Below are 20,631 nucleotides of genomic sequence, written 5' to 3'. Positions count from 1 at the left end.
GTGGGGTTTCTGGGCAACACCGGGGTGGGCAGTATGTTCATCCTCACACAGAATTAGGGTTAGCAGTATATCTGTAGGATCATGTTTGTTTACAGATCAAAGCGTGCTGCACATGCAGTTCTGGCCTGAAAGCCAGACTTGCCATGGTCCTCACCTTGCCTGCCCTTCAAACTCCTCAGAGGAGCTGCACTCTAGACCAAGGAAACCAGGATCCCTGGGGTGGGACCTGGCCTGGGGGGAGACCCACTACAAGGACCACCGCCCTAAAAGCAGGAAGGGCAAACATGCTCCCAGCAAAACAGCCAACCACTGTACATGATTTCTGACTGCTGTTCGGATAAGAGATACTTTACACATAACCACTTCTGTATGTTTTAGAAATGAAGTGAGCTTTAAGCTATGTCATTAACAGCAAGGCTTAATAGAGTTTTCTTCATAATATACCTGATTTATTATCAACGTGTTTGTATTAAGCAACACAAAAATAGCCTAAATGATATGCTAGTAACTAAAACAGGAGAAAGAGTAATTAATTTCTTTTTAAAAATAAAGAGATAAATACTGATATCTTGAATCTAAATATTGATTAAAACAGGCTAATATAATTTCACCATTAAAAATAAACTAATCAAATAGTGACAGTCAGTCCTAAAGGAAATCAACCCTGATTATTCATCGGAAAGACTAATTCTGAAGATGAAGCTCCAATATTTTGGCCACCTGATGTGAAGCACTGACTCACTGGAAAAGACCCTGATGCTGGGAATGATTAAGGGCAGAAAGAAAAGGGAGTGACAGAGGATGAGATGGTTGGGTGGCATCACTGACTCAATGGACATGAGTTTGAGCAAACTCCAGGAGATAGTGAAGCAGGAAAGCCTGGCATGCTGAAGTTTATGGGGTTGCAAAGAGTTGGACACAACTTAGCGACTGAATAGCAACAACTATTTGTTTACAATAAAAGTCTGGAGAAAATATGAGGATGGAACTAAACTCTAGTAGGTTCCGGGCCAGATAAGTATTGTTTAATCTTCAACTTTAATCCCTAAACCCTAAGTCTTTTGTCAGATTTGCATAGAAGGGGATCATCAGAAAACCCTAGTTTGATTGTTAAAGGTTTGACAAAGCTATATTATAAGATATTACATTATTAACAATATATTCAAAGTGAACTTTTAAAAATGTAAATAACAAGGTCATTTATTTAAGTATCTCCACAATATTTCACATTCTAGTATTTTCATTGTGAAATTAAAATTCCTTAATTAATTTCATTAAGGAGTTGCCTTAAAATTCTATTCTTTCATATCTGGTGTTAGAGGACCATAGGTACAATATTGCCTTATTAAAACTGTACAACATATTTCCAATGATTTTACCCAACATATGGTTGCTAGAAAATACTCTTGAAAGCAATTTGATTATTCCTTGAGAAACTTCCTTTGAACAAAGTATTAACAATATCCTGGTACTGCCTAGTCAGATATTTGTTAACTTCAGATACTCTGATCAGTATAAGCTTGAGGTCTTCATTAAATGATGATTCTATGTCTTATTATTTCTTTTTACAGACAGACTTTGAAAAGGATGTAGACATTGCTTGTCGATCAGGTAAGAATACTTGAATTTTAAAAATGCAATCATTAGATGCTGAATCATTTTTATGGTTTTTTTTTTGGTTTTAAAGAAAGTGCTGTAGTTTACACATCATATATTCCTATAGATGAGCAAATTGAGTCAGATGGAAGCATTGTAATAGCAAATGTGGGAGAGGAGGAAGGAATGAGAGAGAGAGAATATGAATGGCGAATGGGAGGAGGTGAAAATGGTTGACTGGGAGCACAGATCCCAGGAAAGCACTGACTTGGAGATGGAAGCCTTCCATCCATCTCTCACTGGTTTTCATGTGCAAGGCCAGTCAGTTTGATGTCTCTCTGTGCCTCAGGTTCATCATCCATGTTGGAAGGATGAAACACCATTGTGTGTGTGTGTGTGTGTGTGTGTACTGTAGCTTTATTGCTGTATTTGCAGAGGGGACCACGACAGAGCAGGCCCCTGCCCTGCTTAGAGACCTGGATCCTGGTGACCGTGTCCCAGTAGCTGCCCTCCATCCTGTTACTTCAGTTGCTCAGTCGTGACTCTTTGTGACCCCATGGACTGCAGCACACCAGGCCTGCCTGTCCATCACCAATTCCCAGAGCTTACTCAAACTCATGTCCATTGAGTCCGTGATGCCATCCAAGCATCTCATCCTCTGTCATCCCCTTCTTCTTCTGCCTTCAACTTTTCCCAGCATCAAGGTCCTTTCCAGTGAGTCAGTTCTTCACATCAGGTGGGCAAAGTACTGGAGTTTCAGCTTCATCAGTCCTTCCAATGAACATTCAGGACTGATCTCCTTTAGGATGGACTGGTTGGATCTCCTTGCAGTCCAAGGGACTCTCAAGAGTCTTCTCCAACACCACACTTCAAAAGCATCAAATCTTCATGGCTCAGCTTTCCATACAGTCCAACTCTCACATCCATACATGACCACGGGAAAAACCATAGCTTTGACTAGATGGACCTTAGTTTGCAAAGTAATGTCTCTGCTTTTTAATATGCTATCTAGGTTAGTCATAACTTTCCTTCCAAGGAGTAAGCGTCTTTTTAGTTCATGGCTGCAGTCACCATCTGCAGTGATTTTGGAGACCAAGAAAATAAAGTCTGCCACTGTTTGCACTGTTTTTCCATCTGTTTCCCATGAAGTGATGGGACCAGATGCCATGATCTTCGTTTTCTGAATGTTGAGCTTTAAGCCAACTTTTTCACTCTCCTCTTTCACTTTCATCAAGAGGCTCTTTAATTCTTCACTTTCTGCGATAAAAAGGGAGTCATCTGCATATCTGAGGTTATTGATATTTTTCCCAGCAATCTTGATTCCAGCTTGTGCTTCATCCAGCCCAGCATTTCTCATGATGTACTCTGCATATAAGTTAAATAAGCAGGGTGACAATATACAGCCTGTAGACACCACCAAAAGCAGATGAATAATGCTTCTTTATACTGGGAAAAAATATACTTTCTTTTTTTTTTTATACATTTGTTCTAATGGCGCCTTTGAGAATAAGCGTGAATATCCACCTAACCTTCATCCAGATAGTAGAAAGCAAATACTATTTAGCTCAATCCAGGTCTTTTTTTTTTTTTTTTTTTTTTTTTAAGATTAAGCAAACTGTGTTCCTTCACTCATTGCTCAGCATCCTTCCCCTGGGGTCAGTCATTTAAAATTATGGTACCCAAATTTTAACTATGGTACCCATTTTAGCCAACATTTATCACAGTTGTCTCTTTTCCTTATATCAATGTTGTGTACATTCCCATCTGATTTCATAGCAGCTGATAAAATAATAATGTCAACTGCTTATCATTTAAAATCCCTAAGACTTTTTGTAGTAGCTGTCAGGGATTTCCTAGTCTATGATTATGTAAAGGTTCTGCTTTTTTTCTTTTTCCCTTAAAGAAAAACTAGCCTTTGCATTTATCTCTATTTACTATTATCTTACTAATTATAAGTTCAGAGAAGGCAATGGCACCCCACTCCAGTACTCTTGCCTGGAAAATCCCATGAACAGAGGAGCCTGGAAAGCTGCAGTCCATGGGATCGCTGAGGGTCGGACACGACCGAGCGACTTCACTTTCACTTTTCACTTTCATGCATTGGAGAAGGAAATGGCAACCCACTTGAGTGTTCTTGTCTGGAGAATCCCAGGGACACGGGAGCCTGGTGAGCTGCTGTCTATGGGGTCACACAGAGTTGGACATGACTGAAGTGACTTAGCAGCAGTTATAAGTTACCATTCTACCCATTTGAAATTGTTTGGCCATTGAAACTTTGATAAGAATGCCTTCTAAATAAGTCTTCTTCCAAACTTTACAATAAAGGAATGATACTCATCTTGTTCTCTTTTGTTAAAATTATGCATTTCCCCAGATTCATCGTATCCAGAGATTTAGTATTCTTAATATTAGGCCAGTACCATTATGTTATTAGAAAAAAAGTCTTTTAATGTTTTCACTTTTGACCTGTGCCCTTTTTTAACTGAGCTTATCAAGAACTTGCTCTTGTGTTTTTCTGAAGATTTCCTTCCACGTTGTATATTCAGTGTCAAAGCCTCAACTCCTGGTCTCTGAGTAATCTTTCTCCAAGTTTCGTTGAAATTTGCTTTCTGAAAGAGTGGTGCATATATCTGATTATGCAAAATATTCAAGTGCTTTTTGCTTTGTTTTGGTTTTGTCTGCATTTTGCCTTTCACTACTTGATTTATTTCTCTCAAAAGTCTCATCACTTCACCATCGTGTCTGTATGTGTAGGTGGTGTCGATTTGTTCATGTTGTATATTCAAAATTTGGATATCCACATTTTAAGCATGTCAAAGAAATAGTTACATTTCTCATATAGAGTCAACACTACTTCATAAGAAGAATTGTATTTCCCCAAATAGTTGATATACAAATTTTCAGTAAAGATGGCTGTATCACTGATAAAAATGTGCTACTATAACTACAAATTATATTTATACAAACTAAATGTATGTTATACAAATCCAGATTGAAATTGAAAGTGTTAGTCGCTCAGTTGTGTCCAACTCTTTGCGACCCCATGGAGTGTAGCCCATCTGGCTCCTCTGTCCATGGGATTTCCTAGATAAGAATACTGAAGTGGATTGCCATTTCCTTTTCCAGGAGATCTTCCTGACCCAGGGATTGAACCTGGGTATCCTTGACTGCAGGCAGATTCTTTACTGAGACACCAGGGAAACGCAGATTGTGAAATCAATATCCAGTACCAAGATTTAATTGTAGTTTATGATGTACTCACAAAAGTAAAAAATTATCTATATGTACTTAATAAAATATAATAGGTCCCTGTAACTAGCCTTTAAATTATATTACTATAAATTTTGGATTAATATTTGCTTACAGTTACAGATTTAAAATATTCTTGCCAGAATTTGGAATTATTTTAAAGTCTTCTTTTTGGAATATTACTAAATGCATTAATTTAACATACTTTATCTCTGAATATTTTTATGTAAATTGCTCCTGACAATCCGAATTCATTACCTATATATTACATTAAGACGTTTGGAAATATTTTTTTTAATGGAATTATTCTAATTCTTAAATAGACTAGTTAAATATAAAAAGTCACACCAAATTATGGATTGATAAAACTATGCTATGTAGATGTAACATCTTTGTTTGTTTTTTTTTTTTTTTGCTTTTTTTCTGCTCTTTTAAAAAAACTTTTATTGGACTATAATTAAATAATCTTTAATATATAAAAAGAAAAAGAAACCTAGTACAAAATTACATACAGTAACTCTAAGATAAAAGATATTACGTGAATGATACCTGTCTTGAAATAATTTGAAAGAGTCTCTTCTTTGTATTAGGGAAAGACATTCAGAATTTTCTATTTTCCACCCTTGCTTTGCTGCTGCTGCCAAGTCGCTTCAGTCGTGTCCGACTCTGTGCGACCCCATAGACAGCAGCCCACCAGGCTCCTCCGTCCCTGGGATTCTCCAGGCAAGAACACTGGAGTGGGTTGCCATTGCCTTCTCCAGTGCATGAAAGTGAAAAGTGAAAGTGAAGTTGCTCTGTCGTGTCCGACTCTTTGCAACCCCATGGACTGCAGCCTACCAGGCTCCTCCATCCATGGGATTTTCCAGGCAAGAGTACTGGAGTGGGGTGCCATTGCCTTCTCTGAACCCTTGCTTTAATGCATAATAATTAGGATGCTATTTGAAAACTTGATAATGATGGTAACCCTGAATATATCTGAGACTTTTCACGAGGAGATAATAAACCAAATACTTCAGTTATCTATGCCTAATGAAACAATCAGTGAAAATGGCTTTGCCTGTTGATAAGGCAGACTGGAAGCCCATGTTGAACCAATATGCACACAGTGCTGGTCTGTCTGTTTTCAACACGTCCATCACCAAGAATATTTCTTCAGAACTTCATTCTCTTAGACTTTGAAACTGACAGTTGTTCACAACTAAGCAGACTGCAAGTCATTCTGCCTCCATTACACGTAAAATATGACTTCCTTCTTTATAGAGAGGCAGAAAAGAGAAACAACTAAAATATTTTTTAATAAACAATTATGAACTATTCTGTTGATAGTTTTTTCTTTGATGTGGTTTATGTTTTCATTTTGTTCTCTTTCTTACTACAAGCTATCATGCATTTTTAACTTTTCTAAGCCATTATTTCACAGTCTTAAAATGGAAGTTTTAGAGGCTCATACAATTTTTTCTGCTTAAAGTCAGTTGGCACTTTTAATACCCCCTCATGAGCGTTGGAGTATATGGATGGATTGATCTTGTAAAAAGAAAAGACCTGGCTTTTCATGGGACTGAAAATTATAAATACATTTGAACCCTGTATCTACTTGACCATATGGACTTCATAGAAAATACTCCTTAGTTTTCCACATGCATAAAGTTTGAAGGTATTTCTGACACAGTGGGATGAAATTCTCATTGATTACCTCTTTCAAGAAATATTTTAATGAGTAGAACTTGTAGAATACTTCAGAGGGGGACCCTTTAAGAAAAGGTCAAACTCTTGTGAATATAGCCATAATTTTATAAAGCCCTTGCAGTACACTGACGGAGAAAATTTCTCAGGGAAACTTCCTTTCCTGTGAAAGTAAGGCAGAGTTATTTAAGGTTAGGGCACTGAGATTTTTGAAAATCTGTTTATCAGTTTTCAGACGTGCTTTAGCCACCTGAGGTCTATCATATCAGAATCAGAGCATATCAGAATCAATATACAAAGCTTCAGTTATCTGGACTGGGTACAAAAAATAGAAATGTAATTTTTGATAATTTTTATTTTATTAAGGAAAATGTTTAGTAAAATGAGGAACAACAGAATATAGTAATAAATGATAAGCATGCATTAACTTTCTTTTTTTTGCTTTTATGTTCTATTTCACAGTTCTTCATAAGGATATTGGTCCCTGCAGAGCAGCAACAATAACAGGCACCCTCTCTAGGATTTCTCTGAATGATGATGAAGAAGAAAAAGGAACAAACACTGAAGCACTTAGCTATTCAACATTGCCTGGAAACGTCATTTCCAAAGTCATTATTCAGCAGCCCACAGGTCTACACATGCCCATGGGTATGAATGAGCTAGGCAATCAATGTTTGAAAAAAGAGAACAGTGAATTGCGGAGAACTGTGTACTTATGTACGGATGATAATTTGAGAGGGGCGGATATGGACATCGTCCATCCTCAAGAGAGAATGATGGAGAGTGACTATATTGTGATGCCCAGAAGTTCTGTAAATACCCAGCCATCAATGAAAGAAGAAAGCAAAATGAATATCGGCATGGAAACCCTGCCCCATGAAAGGTTATTGCACTACAAAGTGAATCCTGAATTCAACATGAATCCTCCTGTCATGGACCAGTTCAATATGAACTTAGAGCAACATCTCGCACCCCAGGAACATATGCAGAATTTGCCCTTTGAGCCTCGCACAGCTGTGAAGAACTTCATGGCCTCTGAGTTGGATGAAAATGCAGGATTATCAAGAAGTGAGACTGGATCAACAATATCGATGAGTTCTTTAGAAGTAAGCAATGGAACAAGTCTTCCCTTAACATTTGAAAGACAGATAGACTGATAGTCTGACTCATAGATTCATAGACTGATAGATAAATAAACAGATCAATAAATAGATTGATAGATCAATAGAGAGACTGGTAGATAGACTGATTGATAGATGATAGATAGATATAGATAGCTAGATAAACTGAGTCCTGGGACTCTGTACTGGGGAGAAGTGCAGCACCCTTAGCTTTAGCTTTTGCGATTTTGTATGGCTATGCTGGGATTAAAATTCTGTTTTTTTCCAGTAGAGCATCAGAATCCCCTTTCTCAAGACTGCATTTTTTTTTTAAAGAAACCCTCTTTATTTTAAAAAGATACTTATATGTAATAATTTTGTCATAATGGGAACTAATAAGTGCATTCCTGAACAAACAGAAAATCCTCCTGATGTTTCTTGGATACCAGAGGTCTTTGATGGTTAAAGTAGTTTCTGGATGACATTAAAGACTTTAACCAAGGTCTGGACTTTTTGTGTGATGGCAGCTCTTGAAATAACGAAATTGGAATGTCTCAATGAGGTCTACCATTACACTGATTATAAACGTATGATTACCATAGATTGATATCTCTCAGAATAAGTATTTTGCTTTTAGCTGCTGTAGAATTATGACCACTAAATGTTTTGGTCTTAAATTGTGAACTCTTGGGAGGCATATAAATTAAGCAGGCCAAGAGTCAGGACTCTGAGGTCCAACCACATGACTTTTGCAATAAAGCAAGCCCCCCTCAGCTTCTTTCTTACCCACAAAGTGATGCAAAGAGTAGTCGATAGATATCAATATCACTCATATTTTATAACAATTAAGTAATATCTGAGTCAAATAAGACAACTCATATATAACAGTCTTTGATAGATACCCTGTTACTGTTTTGTATGTGACTTTTATATTCTTTACCTTGAAATTTTTCTATAAACCCACTATTTATATGGGCTTCCCCGGTGGCTCAGTGGTAAAGAATACACCTGCGATGCAGGAGACATGAGTTTATTCCTTGGGTCAGAAAGATCTCCTGGAGAAGGAAATGGCAACCCACTCCAGTATTCTTGCCTGGGAAATACCACGAACAGAGGAGCCTGGTGGGCTGCAGTCCACAGTATCACAAAAGAGTTGGTTATGACTTAACAACTAAACAACAAGAACAACACTACTGATAAACTGCGTATGTTCAGTATACAGTGCAATACATGCATTATTTTATATGCATTTCCAGTTGTTTTAACATAACAAATTATTTCACAATACATTATAATTGGTTGCCTGCTCTTTCTCTCAGATGTTTGCTGATAATCTTAGGTTCTAGTGTTCAAAATTGCCCAGAGCAAATTACCCCTCCCTTCTCCCCACAAAGCTGTGCCTTGTACTATGTCAAGATGAAGAGAGATCCTGAAAGTTTATAGTAACTTGCGTGGTATAATTTTGAGGTTCTTCCCAACTGAGTTGAGGAAATTCTAGACCAAAATAGGCATGCAGACGAGATCTAGGATAAATCCCTAAATTCTAAATCAGTGTTAAACTAAATACAGTTTCTGAGGAAAATCATTCCTTGGAACCATAGGCATAGGGGCAGTGAGTCCAAGTTGAGACCTGAGTGGCTAGAGCTCCCTCAAGACAAAAACAGGCCATCATTCTGAACTAGCAGAATGGCTTCTGTGTCTGTCTCTAACTTGCATATCCCCGACAGTCGCAGGTCTATGACAATAATGACCACGTAAACTCAAACCACATAACATTTATTCAAAGTCAGAAAAGTTTCTCAAAGAATTTCAGTGATTATTCATATAAGAACATAACACCATAAATAATCATAATGACCATATGAGGTTTTTCTACATAGAATGACTCTCTAAAATGTGCTAGAGGGGTTAGAATGGAAACATTACAATATTTTGCTTTTTCTAAAAATGTTTTATGTCTAAAAGCCTAAAAACCTTTCTGGGTTTGATATTGTATAGATTGTGTGTGCTTGAACAATAGACTGGATTTCCAAGTGCTGGTTTGTTCCATGGTAATATTTCTAAATCTCTGTATTAAATATAAGCATCATGTATAAGTATGATTCAGCCAAAAGCTCTGCATTTAAATGACTTAGAAATCACAAGCTTACATCTTGAAAAGGAAGAAAATTCAGGATTCAGAATGAAAATTCAGTTTTTCATTTTCATTCTTTCAAAGAGTTTAATAGTCAGTAATTGCTTAGGGTGACCATTGTAGGAGGCCGCTGAATCTATAGATGTGGGGAGGAATAATAAAATTAGCATTTATATAGCATCTTTCATTAGCTGATCGTCAAATCACCTTAAAATATGAATTAATTAGTCTTCACAACATCTCTGTACAACGCATCAGTTGTTCTAATCCTTGAAGTAAAGTCGTTTGTTCAAGGTTACCGTGCCAGTGCACAGAGAGGCCGGGACCTGAATCTTTCTATCCTGACCAATTTTACACTGACTCAAAGAGACAGTCATGTGCCTGAATGTTAGCATGAGAGTCACTTTATAAAGTTCATTTAACCCAGGTCAGACACTTGGTCATATGGAATAGTGGCATGGAATGGATGAAGCGTAGATGTGTACAGCTAGCAGAGTTGGGGAACAGGACTGTGGCGATGAAGGTCCAGTCTGGTGTGACTTTCTCTGTGGACAGAGTGAGTGGTTAACTGCCGCACTGTCTGTAGCCAAGCATCAGGGAAGATGATATTCTGACGCTAGAGGAGAAGCGGAAAGATGCCTAGAGCATCAACATGGAGCGAGGGGAGCAGTAGTAGCCAGGAGGTGTCTTGAGACCTGGAAGAGCGTTTGAAGACAGAAGGGAGCAGCCCTCCGGCTGACATGAGGCTGTGGCGCAGTCTGAGTCTTCCCGGAGTGAGAAAGAAGGGCCCAGCCTCAGGGGCCTCTTGCCTGGGAAGCTGGGGCAGCAGAGGACAGCCAGATGCTGCCGGAGCTTCTCAAGGGTGTCACGAAAAGATGTTCACAGTGATTCAGAAAGTTGCCTCCAGAGGAGTGGGTGTTCGCAATTTGCTGAGGTGGGAAGTGGTGGGAGGAAGAAAGAGAAGAGGGTGAAAGCTGCCAGGGCTGCACAGAATAGAGTATTGCTGAGGAGAAGTGCAGGCGAGGAACAGCAAGAGGCAAAGGAGAGAAAACAAAGCCAAAGAGTGGGTGGAAGTGTTTATTCAAGTAAGCAGGAGGCACCAAAGCGAGAGGGCGGCTTCCCAAACCCAAGGCAGTGCCTGCAGAACAGGCTCCGACCTCCAGGGGAGCCTGTGCAGCTAACCCCCAATTATTCCATGTAGAAAGTTTCATAAATGCATCGAGTTGTGTTTTTGTTTTGTTTTGTTTTTGGCATAAAAGCACATCCAACTTCTCTCCCCTCTTAATACTTTCTGGTTTCTTCCTTTCACTAAATATGTTAGCTGCCATTTTCCAAAGTGTATCCATTCCCAGAACGGACTTGTTAAGCAATTCTGAAAATTTTTAATTTCCACGATTATGGATTCTTTGCAATATGCCTATGGTAGAATTTCTCATGATGGCTTCAGGCCTGGATATCATCTAGTTGCTTTCCTTAAAGCTGAGAAAGATGAGGTTGTTATTAGGATTTACGTCCTTGCCTTTCAGTTAAGGAACAAAATGTGTCGATGAATGGTGTGTATATAGACAACTACAAGGCACTGTGAAGCAAGTGAGGGAAAAGAAGGATTTGCATTCTCAAGCCATTGAGGACTGTGAGATATAGTTTAAACCTTGGGTTGTGGTTCCACTTTTTTTTTTTTAAATTATAGATATATCCGTGTAAGAAGATAGGTCAGTATTTGTTTGGACTCATGGCACACTGCTCTTTACTTTGTGTCTGGTAGCTGGTATATCTAAATAGGACATATGTCCTCACTCAAAACTCTTCTCAACTTGGGTGTGGCTCCAAGTCAAGAGACCCCCGTCCCCCTGGAACTCTTGGGGGTTGATGCAGGCTTCTGGCTAGGTGAGAGGCCTGGCCGCGAGGGAACACTGTGAGGCTGGAGGCTGGTTAGAAGAGGGAAGCCAAGGTGTTTCTCCTCCTCACTCTGCTTTGGGCAGCACCTTGTGTCTTTATCTGCAGTTCTGTGGTGCCTCCAGCCTTGGCTAGATGCCTCAGCCCCCGGGGTCAGGTCGCTGTGCCGTCTCCCTTGTCTGTCCCTGTGGGAGGGGGGCACTAGCTTCCTCTCCTGTGAATCCCTGGGTTCCTCTGTGGCCCCTTATGTGGCTTCTTGGCTCCTCCATCACTTGAATTCATATGAAATGCTTTGCTCCAGGGTAAGCACGTTAAGTGGTTTCTCTTATTCTCCTGACATATCTGGCCTAAGCTTTTCGCATAACTAAATAGAATTAGATAGTCAATCGTACAATTGCTGTTTTAAACAAAGTTTTGCTGCTCCAGGTTTTCTGAGTATTCAGGTATAAATTTAACGATGTATCTCAAAACATGCTCAGCCAAATCTCTCTCAGCTTATAAGTGCATAAAAAGGGACAGCATTCTGTGCTAACTTTTTATATGCCAATTTTCCTCTGGACATGAATTCTGGAGATCTCAATATAATGGTTTTGAAAGGTAAAACATTTTAGCTATAATGTCCCATCATAGGTGCCTCCCTTATGGCTGCAGTGAACATCAAATAGGATAATGTATGTGAAAAATCCTTTGAAAATTGTAAGGAGCACTTTAGATGTAAGGTTGTGTGATTATTATTTGATTACCATTATACCTTGAATGTTGCTGCAGAAACTTGATTGCTATAATTAAGTCAATATTCAGGATATTAGACAAAATGTTATGGCCGTGCTTGGGAACTAGAGACCCCGTCACTAACGGAAACAATTATAGAACTGACCATTGGGCAGAAGCATCTTTTTCTTATGTAACCTTTTTTTCCCACGTGTAGCTGTGGTGAAAGAAAGCCTTTTCCTTCTTCAGTGTTTTGTTTTTGCTGCTGGGTTAGGGGATCTTGTCTTTTATGCAGGCACACAAAATTAGGCAAGCAAATTTAGCTCTAATAAGTCATTTTTCAAAATGAATGATTCTCAAGTTTCAATTACTCAGATATTTTGAATGGATATGACATCAAAGCTTTTTCACTTGAGTGAGTTCATTGCTCAGTCTGTAATGGAAACTTTTAATGGCAGTCATATTGGCATTTATTAGTCCATGGAATTTATTCTTCACTGGGAATCTTCTAGGATCTTGTCCAGCTTAATCTGCAAAGACACAGACAATGACGCATTCCCTTTGAGAAATTATTTATCATTCTACAAGATTTCACTGTGCAGAGACACCTCTGTGCACATCCTATTCCCCTGAGTAGCCCCATACTGGTGGGCATTTTCTTACTCAGAATTCATCCTAAAGAATGTTTCCTTCTATTAGTGATAGGCCTGCACTCCTCTAAATGGTCTTGATCCACTTGGCTGTCAGCTGATCTATTCAAAATGGTTTTCTTTGTGTATATAGTCACCCTGCTTATACAAACTCTCCTGGAGTCTTCCTAAGAAAAATAAAACCAAAAAAACACATTCTTTTGAATTTGTTTGGCTTCCATAGTGTAGCTCCTTCAATCTTTCAGCAATAATTTTGTGAATGTCTACTACTGTGCCAGGCCCTAGGCTAAGGTGCTTGAGATATAAAAGTGGTCAAAACAGATGTGGATCCTGCCCCTTTGGTGAATAAACCCTGTGGAAGAGATAGAAGGTGAACTGTTAACAAATGAATAATCTGAAAGTGTGCTGTGCTGGGCAACAACCATGGAATGTGTGAGAGAGAGGCTTCTTTAGATGAGGAGCCCTGAGAAGACTTCCAAACCTCCACAGAGTGAAAAGTGAAGTTAAGAAGGAACATGGTTTGTGAGGCACTAAGGGATCAGGTGATGTTTCAAGAAAAAGAAACTGCAAATGAAGAGGCTCTGAGGCAGGAAAGAGCTTGGAATGTTCTCATAGGGTTAGAAGACTTGTGAAGTGAGGGGCAAGCTTCTTATGGAGTTGGAGTAGGAAGAAGAGACCAGACTTTTTAGAGCCTTGTAAAAGAAGAGAAGCAAATGAGACAGAGGGAAGCATTTGTCCTGGTCATTTCTCCATCCATTTATCTATCACTTTGATAGTGTGGAAGAGAGAGGATTAGGATCCAGTGGCAATGGGAGAAGGTGTAGAACAGAAAACGGGAGGACAGTTAGGAGACCACTGAGGTCATCCAGATGAGCGATAAGGATGTCTTTAACTATGCAAGAGAAGCAGAGGTGGAGAAGATTGGGCAGACCAAGATGTGTTTTGATCATAGAACAGATGGCACTGCTGGTGGATTTGATGTGCAGGATGAGAAGTAAGAAGGGGTGAAGAGTGATGCCAAGGAGTCTCACTCGACGAACTAGATATGCAACATTTCCTGTGATGGGAAGACATGGGAATAAAAGGTGTTTGCAACTTAAGAGATGGTATTTAAAACCATGGGAATGGATGAGTTCATCCAAAAGAGAATATGAGAAAAAAGACAACTGTGCAGCTCACCATTTAGAAGGCAGGGCGATGAGAAAGAGCCAGCAGTGGAGACTTGGCTGAGCTGCAGTACATAAGAGGGAGAAAAAGAAAATAAATGGAAAAGCTGAGAGAGATGAGTGCTTTAATGAGGAAGTGATTAACTCTCAAAAGCTTCTGAGAGTCCAGTAAGATGAGGAGAGAAAAATCGCCTTGGAAATTGACCAGATGGATCTCTTCTGAGACCTCAATAAGAAGAATTTTAATGGAATATTGAGGACAGAATACAAGTTGGGATGAGTTCTAAGTGGGAAATTAAGAAAAGGAAAGAGCATGGAAGAAACATCATCTACTATGGCAAAAAGGATAATTTGTATCAAGTTATTTGGGAAATTGGGGCGATAGAGAGAGGGGTATTTTTATCTTCATAAAATATGTTGGCCACCATCCTGACTTTTCAATCTCTGGGTCGGGAAGATTCCCTGGAGTAAGAAATAGGAACCCACTCCAGTATTCTTGCCTGGAAAATCCCATGGACAGAGGAGTTTGGCAGGCTACAGTCCATCTGGTTGCAAAGAATCAGACATGACTGAGTATGCCTGCAGCCACATCCTGACTTATTTTACATTTATATGCAGCATTTCTTCAATTATCAACTTATCAGAAAGGTTGTTTGGACTTGATCACTTTTCTTCATTGATTCTCATCTTTTAAACACGTAACAGTCATTTTTAACCACTTTCCTACCTTATAATAACACTCAGAGAGCTCAGAGGTATATTTAAATAAGCATGTAAGGCAGTCACAGTTTGCACAGACTTCAGGGCTTTGAAAGACTCTTCCACACACTGCAAAACAGAATGAGAGATGGTGAGTGTTATCATGAGGAAGTGAAGAACAGAAGTTAACACTCTGGTCCTTCCATTCCATCACAGATTTTCCAATGCAAATAACTTCCTTAAGATAAAATTGATTTTGCAATGGGAGACCTATTGTGGAGTGAAGTCTGCCACTGTGTTGTTGCATCTTAGCTCATAGACTAGCCCATGTTAGTTAGAATCACTTTATCAGGCTTTTTTAAAATATAATTGACATGTAGCAGTTCATATGCTTGATTCTGCTTCAGGCCTGCAAAGCATCTCAGTCTCCTGCTGTCATCCTGGGGTTGACTGGATCCTATAACGTTATTCTTGCTGAGTTCCAAGTAAAGTCAGCAAACTATCATATGAATCTTGGCTATGAACCTTGTACCATGGGGTAGTCACTGGGCAACAGTGGAGAAAAAACACAGGGTTTTGTGGTCAGAGAGCTGAGTGGGAATCCGAGCTCACGCTATTACTTTCTGGTCCTCAGTTTTCCTCATTCATAAACAGGGAAAATGCATAATTCTTTCCTAACCAACCCACAGGCCAGCTAGCATGTTCAAACGTGAAAGCATTTTATAAAAGGTTGAAACACTTGGTCAATACTACACATATTTTATTACCCTTGGGCTCTAAAAATCTGCCACATTTTTTCAACTCTTTAATTTCAAGTCTTCACTGCTGAATTTTCCAGCCAACCTCCCCCCTTCCCCCAACTATCTTTTGAACTTATTTAATTGAAGTCTGCTTCACGGGTTCATTTCTTAGCCTAATCCCTCAAAGTTGCTAGTTCTGTTATACCTTTACATTATAATGTGATTTTAATGAAATGAAACAGAAACTTATTTATGGGTGTATATCCATTTTCTTTTCCATATTTCACAGCCGCATAACTGGCACTTGCTCTCTCAGGGAGAACCCCTCTCTGCTGCTCTTCTGGGTTCCCATCTTTTGCTGTTGGGCCTGAAATCGAGCTTACAGCAATATGTATCCATCCGCATTTCCGGTTCTTAGGTAACACACCGTTGCATTCAGAAACAAGAGAACAGCATATAGCTGTTAGGATCTTGGCAACAGAGAAGCCCTCAGCCCATGCAGTGGACTGGCCTCTTTGCTGGATAATTGAACCTTTTCCATCAGGTCTCACTATTTAATTTTTAAATGAAACCCAAAGCGCGTGAGTAATGTTCTGTAGTAATTGCTTAACACTAAGTGTTTCCATGCTTGAATTTTGCTGTATTAGGAAAGAAATTTGCTTAATGTACAGTTGCAAAAGTGTCCTGGTGAGTCACAGTGCCGAGAAGGCAAAGCACCCAAGAACAGGAGGGATGCCCTGACCTTTGGTCTAACATCTCAGAGCAAAGCGGATGCAGGGCGCTGCGGCCTGGCTCATACATCACCGGCAGCTGATAACGGCGGTGGGGGTTGGCCAAGGAAGCCTGGGTTACACGGTTTCCCCACACACCTCTCCTTCCAGAATGCCCCCAGAACTGGGACACAGAGCAGAGCTGGGCCAGCAGGGTGACCTTCCTTTGAATAAAGCAGTTCCTTCTCTACCTCTCTTTGACTGTACTGAAAGATTTGATACTCAGTCTTAAGGAGCTTACCAAAATTAAATTATTTCAGAACTTTTAAACCTTTTTTTTTTTTTTAAACATAATCTTTCTTTGGTTATATCACCTTCTGTTTACTGCAACATGCTTTGGAAAGTTGGTTATCTGGGAATGTTCAGGGTCTATAGGGACAATTGTAACTCTGGCTGCAGAAATTTAGTCATGTTTTCCAATGAACTGCATTAGTTCCTTCCTTTCTCTCCTAATATTCAACAGTTACAGGAATCTCTCCGTTATCTTGGACATGTCTCCCTCAGGTTATTGAATTTCACACTATAGCTATTAGGATAGGAGAAGAGGAAAGAAAAAAAAATGTTTTATATATCTTCCCTACTGCCTGGATAGTTCATCTTTTTAATATTTATTAATTTCCTCTGTTTTTCATTCCTACTTTCTCAAACAAACAAAAAAAGCCTGTATTGGAAACTTTTGAGCTCCAATAATTTGGTGGACATTTTCTGTATTTATCAGATAGCTCCTTCTATACCTAATAATTCTAAGAATTCAGTGAATGCTTTAGAGAAGATGTTAAGAATACCTGCCCTATACTAATATTAAATAATCACATTAATTTCATTTTAACCATGTTTCCTGATTTTATCAAGACATTTATCGGTAACTAGATTCAGGAAGTGTTTAACAGATTCTGAGGCATAGGGAGGGATTTGCGTCTACACCTGTGTTCTCTGGGGGTGTAGACTATTTGTTACTTGTTTTATTGTACTGTGCTTAGCTGCTCAGTCGTGTACAACTCTGGAACCCCATGGACTGCATCCTGTCAGGCTCCTCTGTGGGGATTCTGCAGGCAAGAAAAATAAGGGCAAATACTTTCATGCCTAGCTCTGAGAAAGATTGTGCTGTCAAGGAAGATTACCAAATACGGAGAAATTTGTGGATGAGACCTATAGAGAATTTTGGCATGTAGACAGAAGGTTAGGTAGAATTTGGTAGAAATGAAGGTTGGGGGGAATGATGGCTGGAAAGTGTTGAGATGACTGGATGCTTTCCTCCACAGCTTTGAATCCTTTGTGTCTGTAAAGTAGTTTCGCTGTAGTAGGCCTAAAGTCTCCTTCAAGATTGAACTTTTTAAGTGAATTTTCCCTTAAAAGTTTCTCTGTATTGAAAAAAAATTAGACTCGAGGCCAAGATAAGAAATATATTATACATTTATATTCTTCAATTTTAAAGGAAACCCAAAGTGAAAATGGAATAATGTGGATGGCATAGATTGAGATCATAAAAATGTTGAGATTCTTTTGTGAAGTAAAATGTTTATATCACAAAGAAACAGGATTATCTTATTGAAAATAATCATTTTTATTTTAATACTAAATATACTTTTTTGGTTTTTCTTCTTTTTAAAAAATATCTAACAGAGAAGAAAATCACGATATTCAGACCTTGACTTTGAGGTAAGTATCTAAGAATTATTTTTGTTTTCATTTTAATTACTTGAATTTGAAATTGGTATATAATTACTTAAGCATATTACTCTGTGCAGCTATGTAAGAGTTCTACGTTTTTTAATTAAAAGGAGAAGTCCAGTGTTTTTCATTAAAATCCATAATGTATAACTAGTTTTCTGAGAAAAAAATGTAAGTTCTGATTGCTTTAAATGTGTGCTGAGTCTGAGATATTACATACAATTAAAGATTCCATTTCATAATGCTTAGACATGTGGGCTATTTATGGTGAGAGTTGAATCTGGTCAATTTGTTTAAATCCCTCAGTTTGTTGGGAAGTAGGCATTTTAGCTTCTTGATATTCTAAATATTTTTCATATTTAAAATGGTCATGTTTGTTCTACTTCAGTGATGATGTGAAGAGCACCTGTGAGGAGTCTTTGGCTGGGTAGCTAGGTTTCCTTGGGACTGACTTGCCAGACTCAGGCTCCCTGTGGTACATTACAGACTCGTTTTCCCAATAGCAAGTGTTGTTTCAACGTGCTCCTCTGTTCGGTAAATGCTTTTTCACAGATATAAACAAGATGAAGATGTTCATTTTCCAATTTGCATTGAATTTATATTGGTGCTGTAATATTGATGCTAGAAATTACTGAAATCATACCATTTGAGCAGCTTGTGCTAAGCACAAAATTAATGATGTTTGAGCATCGCATAAAATGCACTTGTGCATCTTGATAATTGGATATGATTCATAGCCTGCTGACATAATTGGATATAAAGCATTATCAATTTTTCCAGCATATTTGTACTGTTGTGATGCCTACATAGAACCTAATACTCTTAGCTGATATCCTAAAATTTTAGAAGCCTCCCAGAACATGGAAATTCATAATTCAGTCATTTCATTTATGGAGATGAATATTGTAACCCAGCAATGTGTATCAAGTATCAAAGGGAGACAGTAGTTTCTGTTTACAACAGTGGTGAGCAAGCCCAGAATTTACCTTGAATAGAGTCTAAGAAGAATTGGATTTTTTAAAGACATATTTCAGTAGAATTTGTACAAGATACAAAATAGCGATGATGAGTCTGACTTCAATGATGATGCGGCAAGTTTTAGTGATGATGTGGTTCAACTGCGTCAATATTAAACTGGCACAGGATGGCTATTTCATTATAGCCTAAACTTTTAAGATAAAAGTATCAAGACTGTAAACGCAAAGAGAAAATAAGCAAAACTCTTCACTTTTAGATTCTTTAGTACCTTTTAAGGAACAGATATTTTAGAGTTTGTTCCTATTAATTCTTCAGGTAGCCAAAAGAGAGGATCATCCTGTATATGTATATGTTCCTGATATATGTATGTGTGCGTATATATTTATATACATATATAGGGTTTGTTCCTATTAATTCTTCAGGTAGCCAAAAGAGAGGATCAACCTGTATATGTATATGTTCCTGATATACGTATGTGTGCGTATATATTTATATATACGCACACGTGTGTGTGTGTGTGCATATATACATATTCCTGAAAGCAGTTAGTTGCTGTGTTAGTAGGGAAGGGAAGAAGTGAGATTATCCCACTAGGCATCACTGATAAAATATAGTAAAAATCTAGATCTAAAAAAGCCTTAGTGTAACCAACTAAAGTTATGTAATTGCCAGCACTGAAAAGAAATCTATGTCCTTTGGAAAATTAGAAAAAACTGTTCTTTTTTTAAATTTTCTCTGTGGCAACTGGTAACAGACTCCTTAAGCTGATCTTTCTTCCTGTGCTTTGGATTCCAACATATAACCAGGTCATTATCAAAACATCTGCTGATAACAAAAAGATAACAAAAAGTTGCAACACTGCAACTCAATATTTTCCTGTGCTCTTTAATTACTTTGGTTCTTGCATGACTTCTGTTGGTGTCAAGTTTTGCCAGAAAATGTCTTTGATGTATGATTTGAATGGTTTAATACTACTCCCCTTGGTACATGTGCAACTACAATTATATAACAGATGTTTCATGGACTGTGTTCAGAGAAATTATTGCCGCATTTAAATGCTGATGAATTTTAATACAATCTATCTGTCCTCTATGGATAGTCTTTGAGGATGAGTCCAAGTTGTCTCCTCCCTGTTTTAATTCAGGCTGGATAAATTAAACGTGTTGATGTCAAACTTTCTGATAACGCCCACCTGAGCCTGCTAGTTTTACCACACAGTGGCCAGCTCAGACATTTAAACCACTGCCAAACAAACTTTGCCTCCTGGATGCCTAAAAGCATCTTCCCTGCAGGTGAAGGCCTTATTCACTCCCCAGAATCCACACATGATAACAACATTCTCTTCCCTCACATATCCAAAAAACCCTGTGGGTAAGTGTCATACATGGGAGGAGCCGTTTCACAGTGCCGATCGCCAAGACAGCATTCAGCAAAGAACACGCCAAGTTAACTTGTCATATAACTGTAGAATATAGATTCTTACTTTCTGGAAAGTATACAGAAATTACTGTAGTATTGACCCTATGTTTTATGACCAAACAGTCTATTAAATTTGTATTCCCAACTCTAAGCAGAGAGGTGGTACAAT

At 38.5% G+C, this 20,631-nt stretch overlaps 1 protein-coding gene across 1 annotated transcript in view; it reads left to right on the top strand.

The window, feature by feature from the left end:
• ADGRB3 (adhesion G protein-coupled receptor B3) overlaps nucleotides 1-20,631 on the top strand; it is an 880,035-nt gene that overhangs the window by 843,555 nt on the left and 15,849 nt on the right. Inside the window, exons 28-30 of the mRNA XM_040261415.1 lie at nucleotides 1,572-1,611; nucleotides 6,991-7,634; nucleotides 18,018-18,053. Coding sequence (XP_040117349.1) covers nucleotides 1,572-1,611; nucleotides 6,991-7,634; nucleotides 18,018-18,053 — 720 coding nt within the window. The remainder of the gene's footprint in view (nucleotides 1-1,571; nucleotides 1,612-6,990; nucleotides 7,635-18,017; nucleotides 18,054-20,631) is intronic.

This window comes from Oryx dammah, unplaced genomic scaffold, assembly GCF_014754425.2.
Source record: "Oryx dammah isolate SB20612 unplaced genomic scaffold, SCBI_Odam_1.1 HiC_scaffold_19, whole genome shotgun sequence".
Lineage (NCBI taxonomy): Eukaryota > Metazoa > Chordata > Mammalia > Artiodactyla > Bovidae > Oryx > Oryx dammah.
The sequence above is the reverse complement of the archived record's forward strand: the minus strand, read 5'-3'. Positions and strand labels throughout refer to the sequence as shown.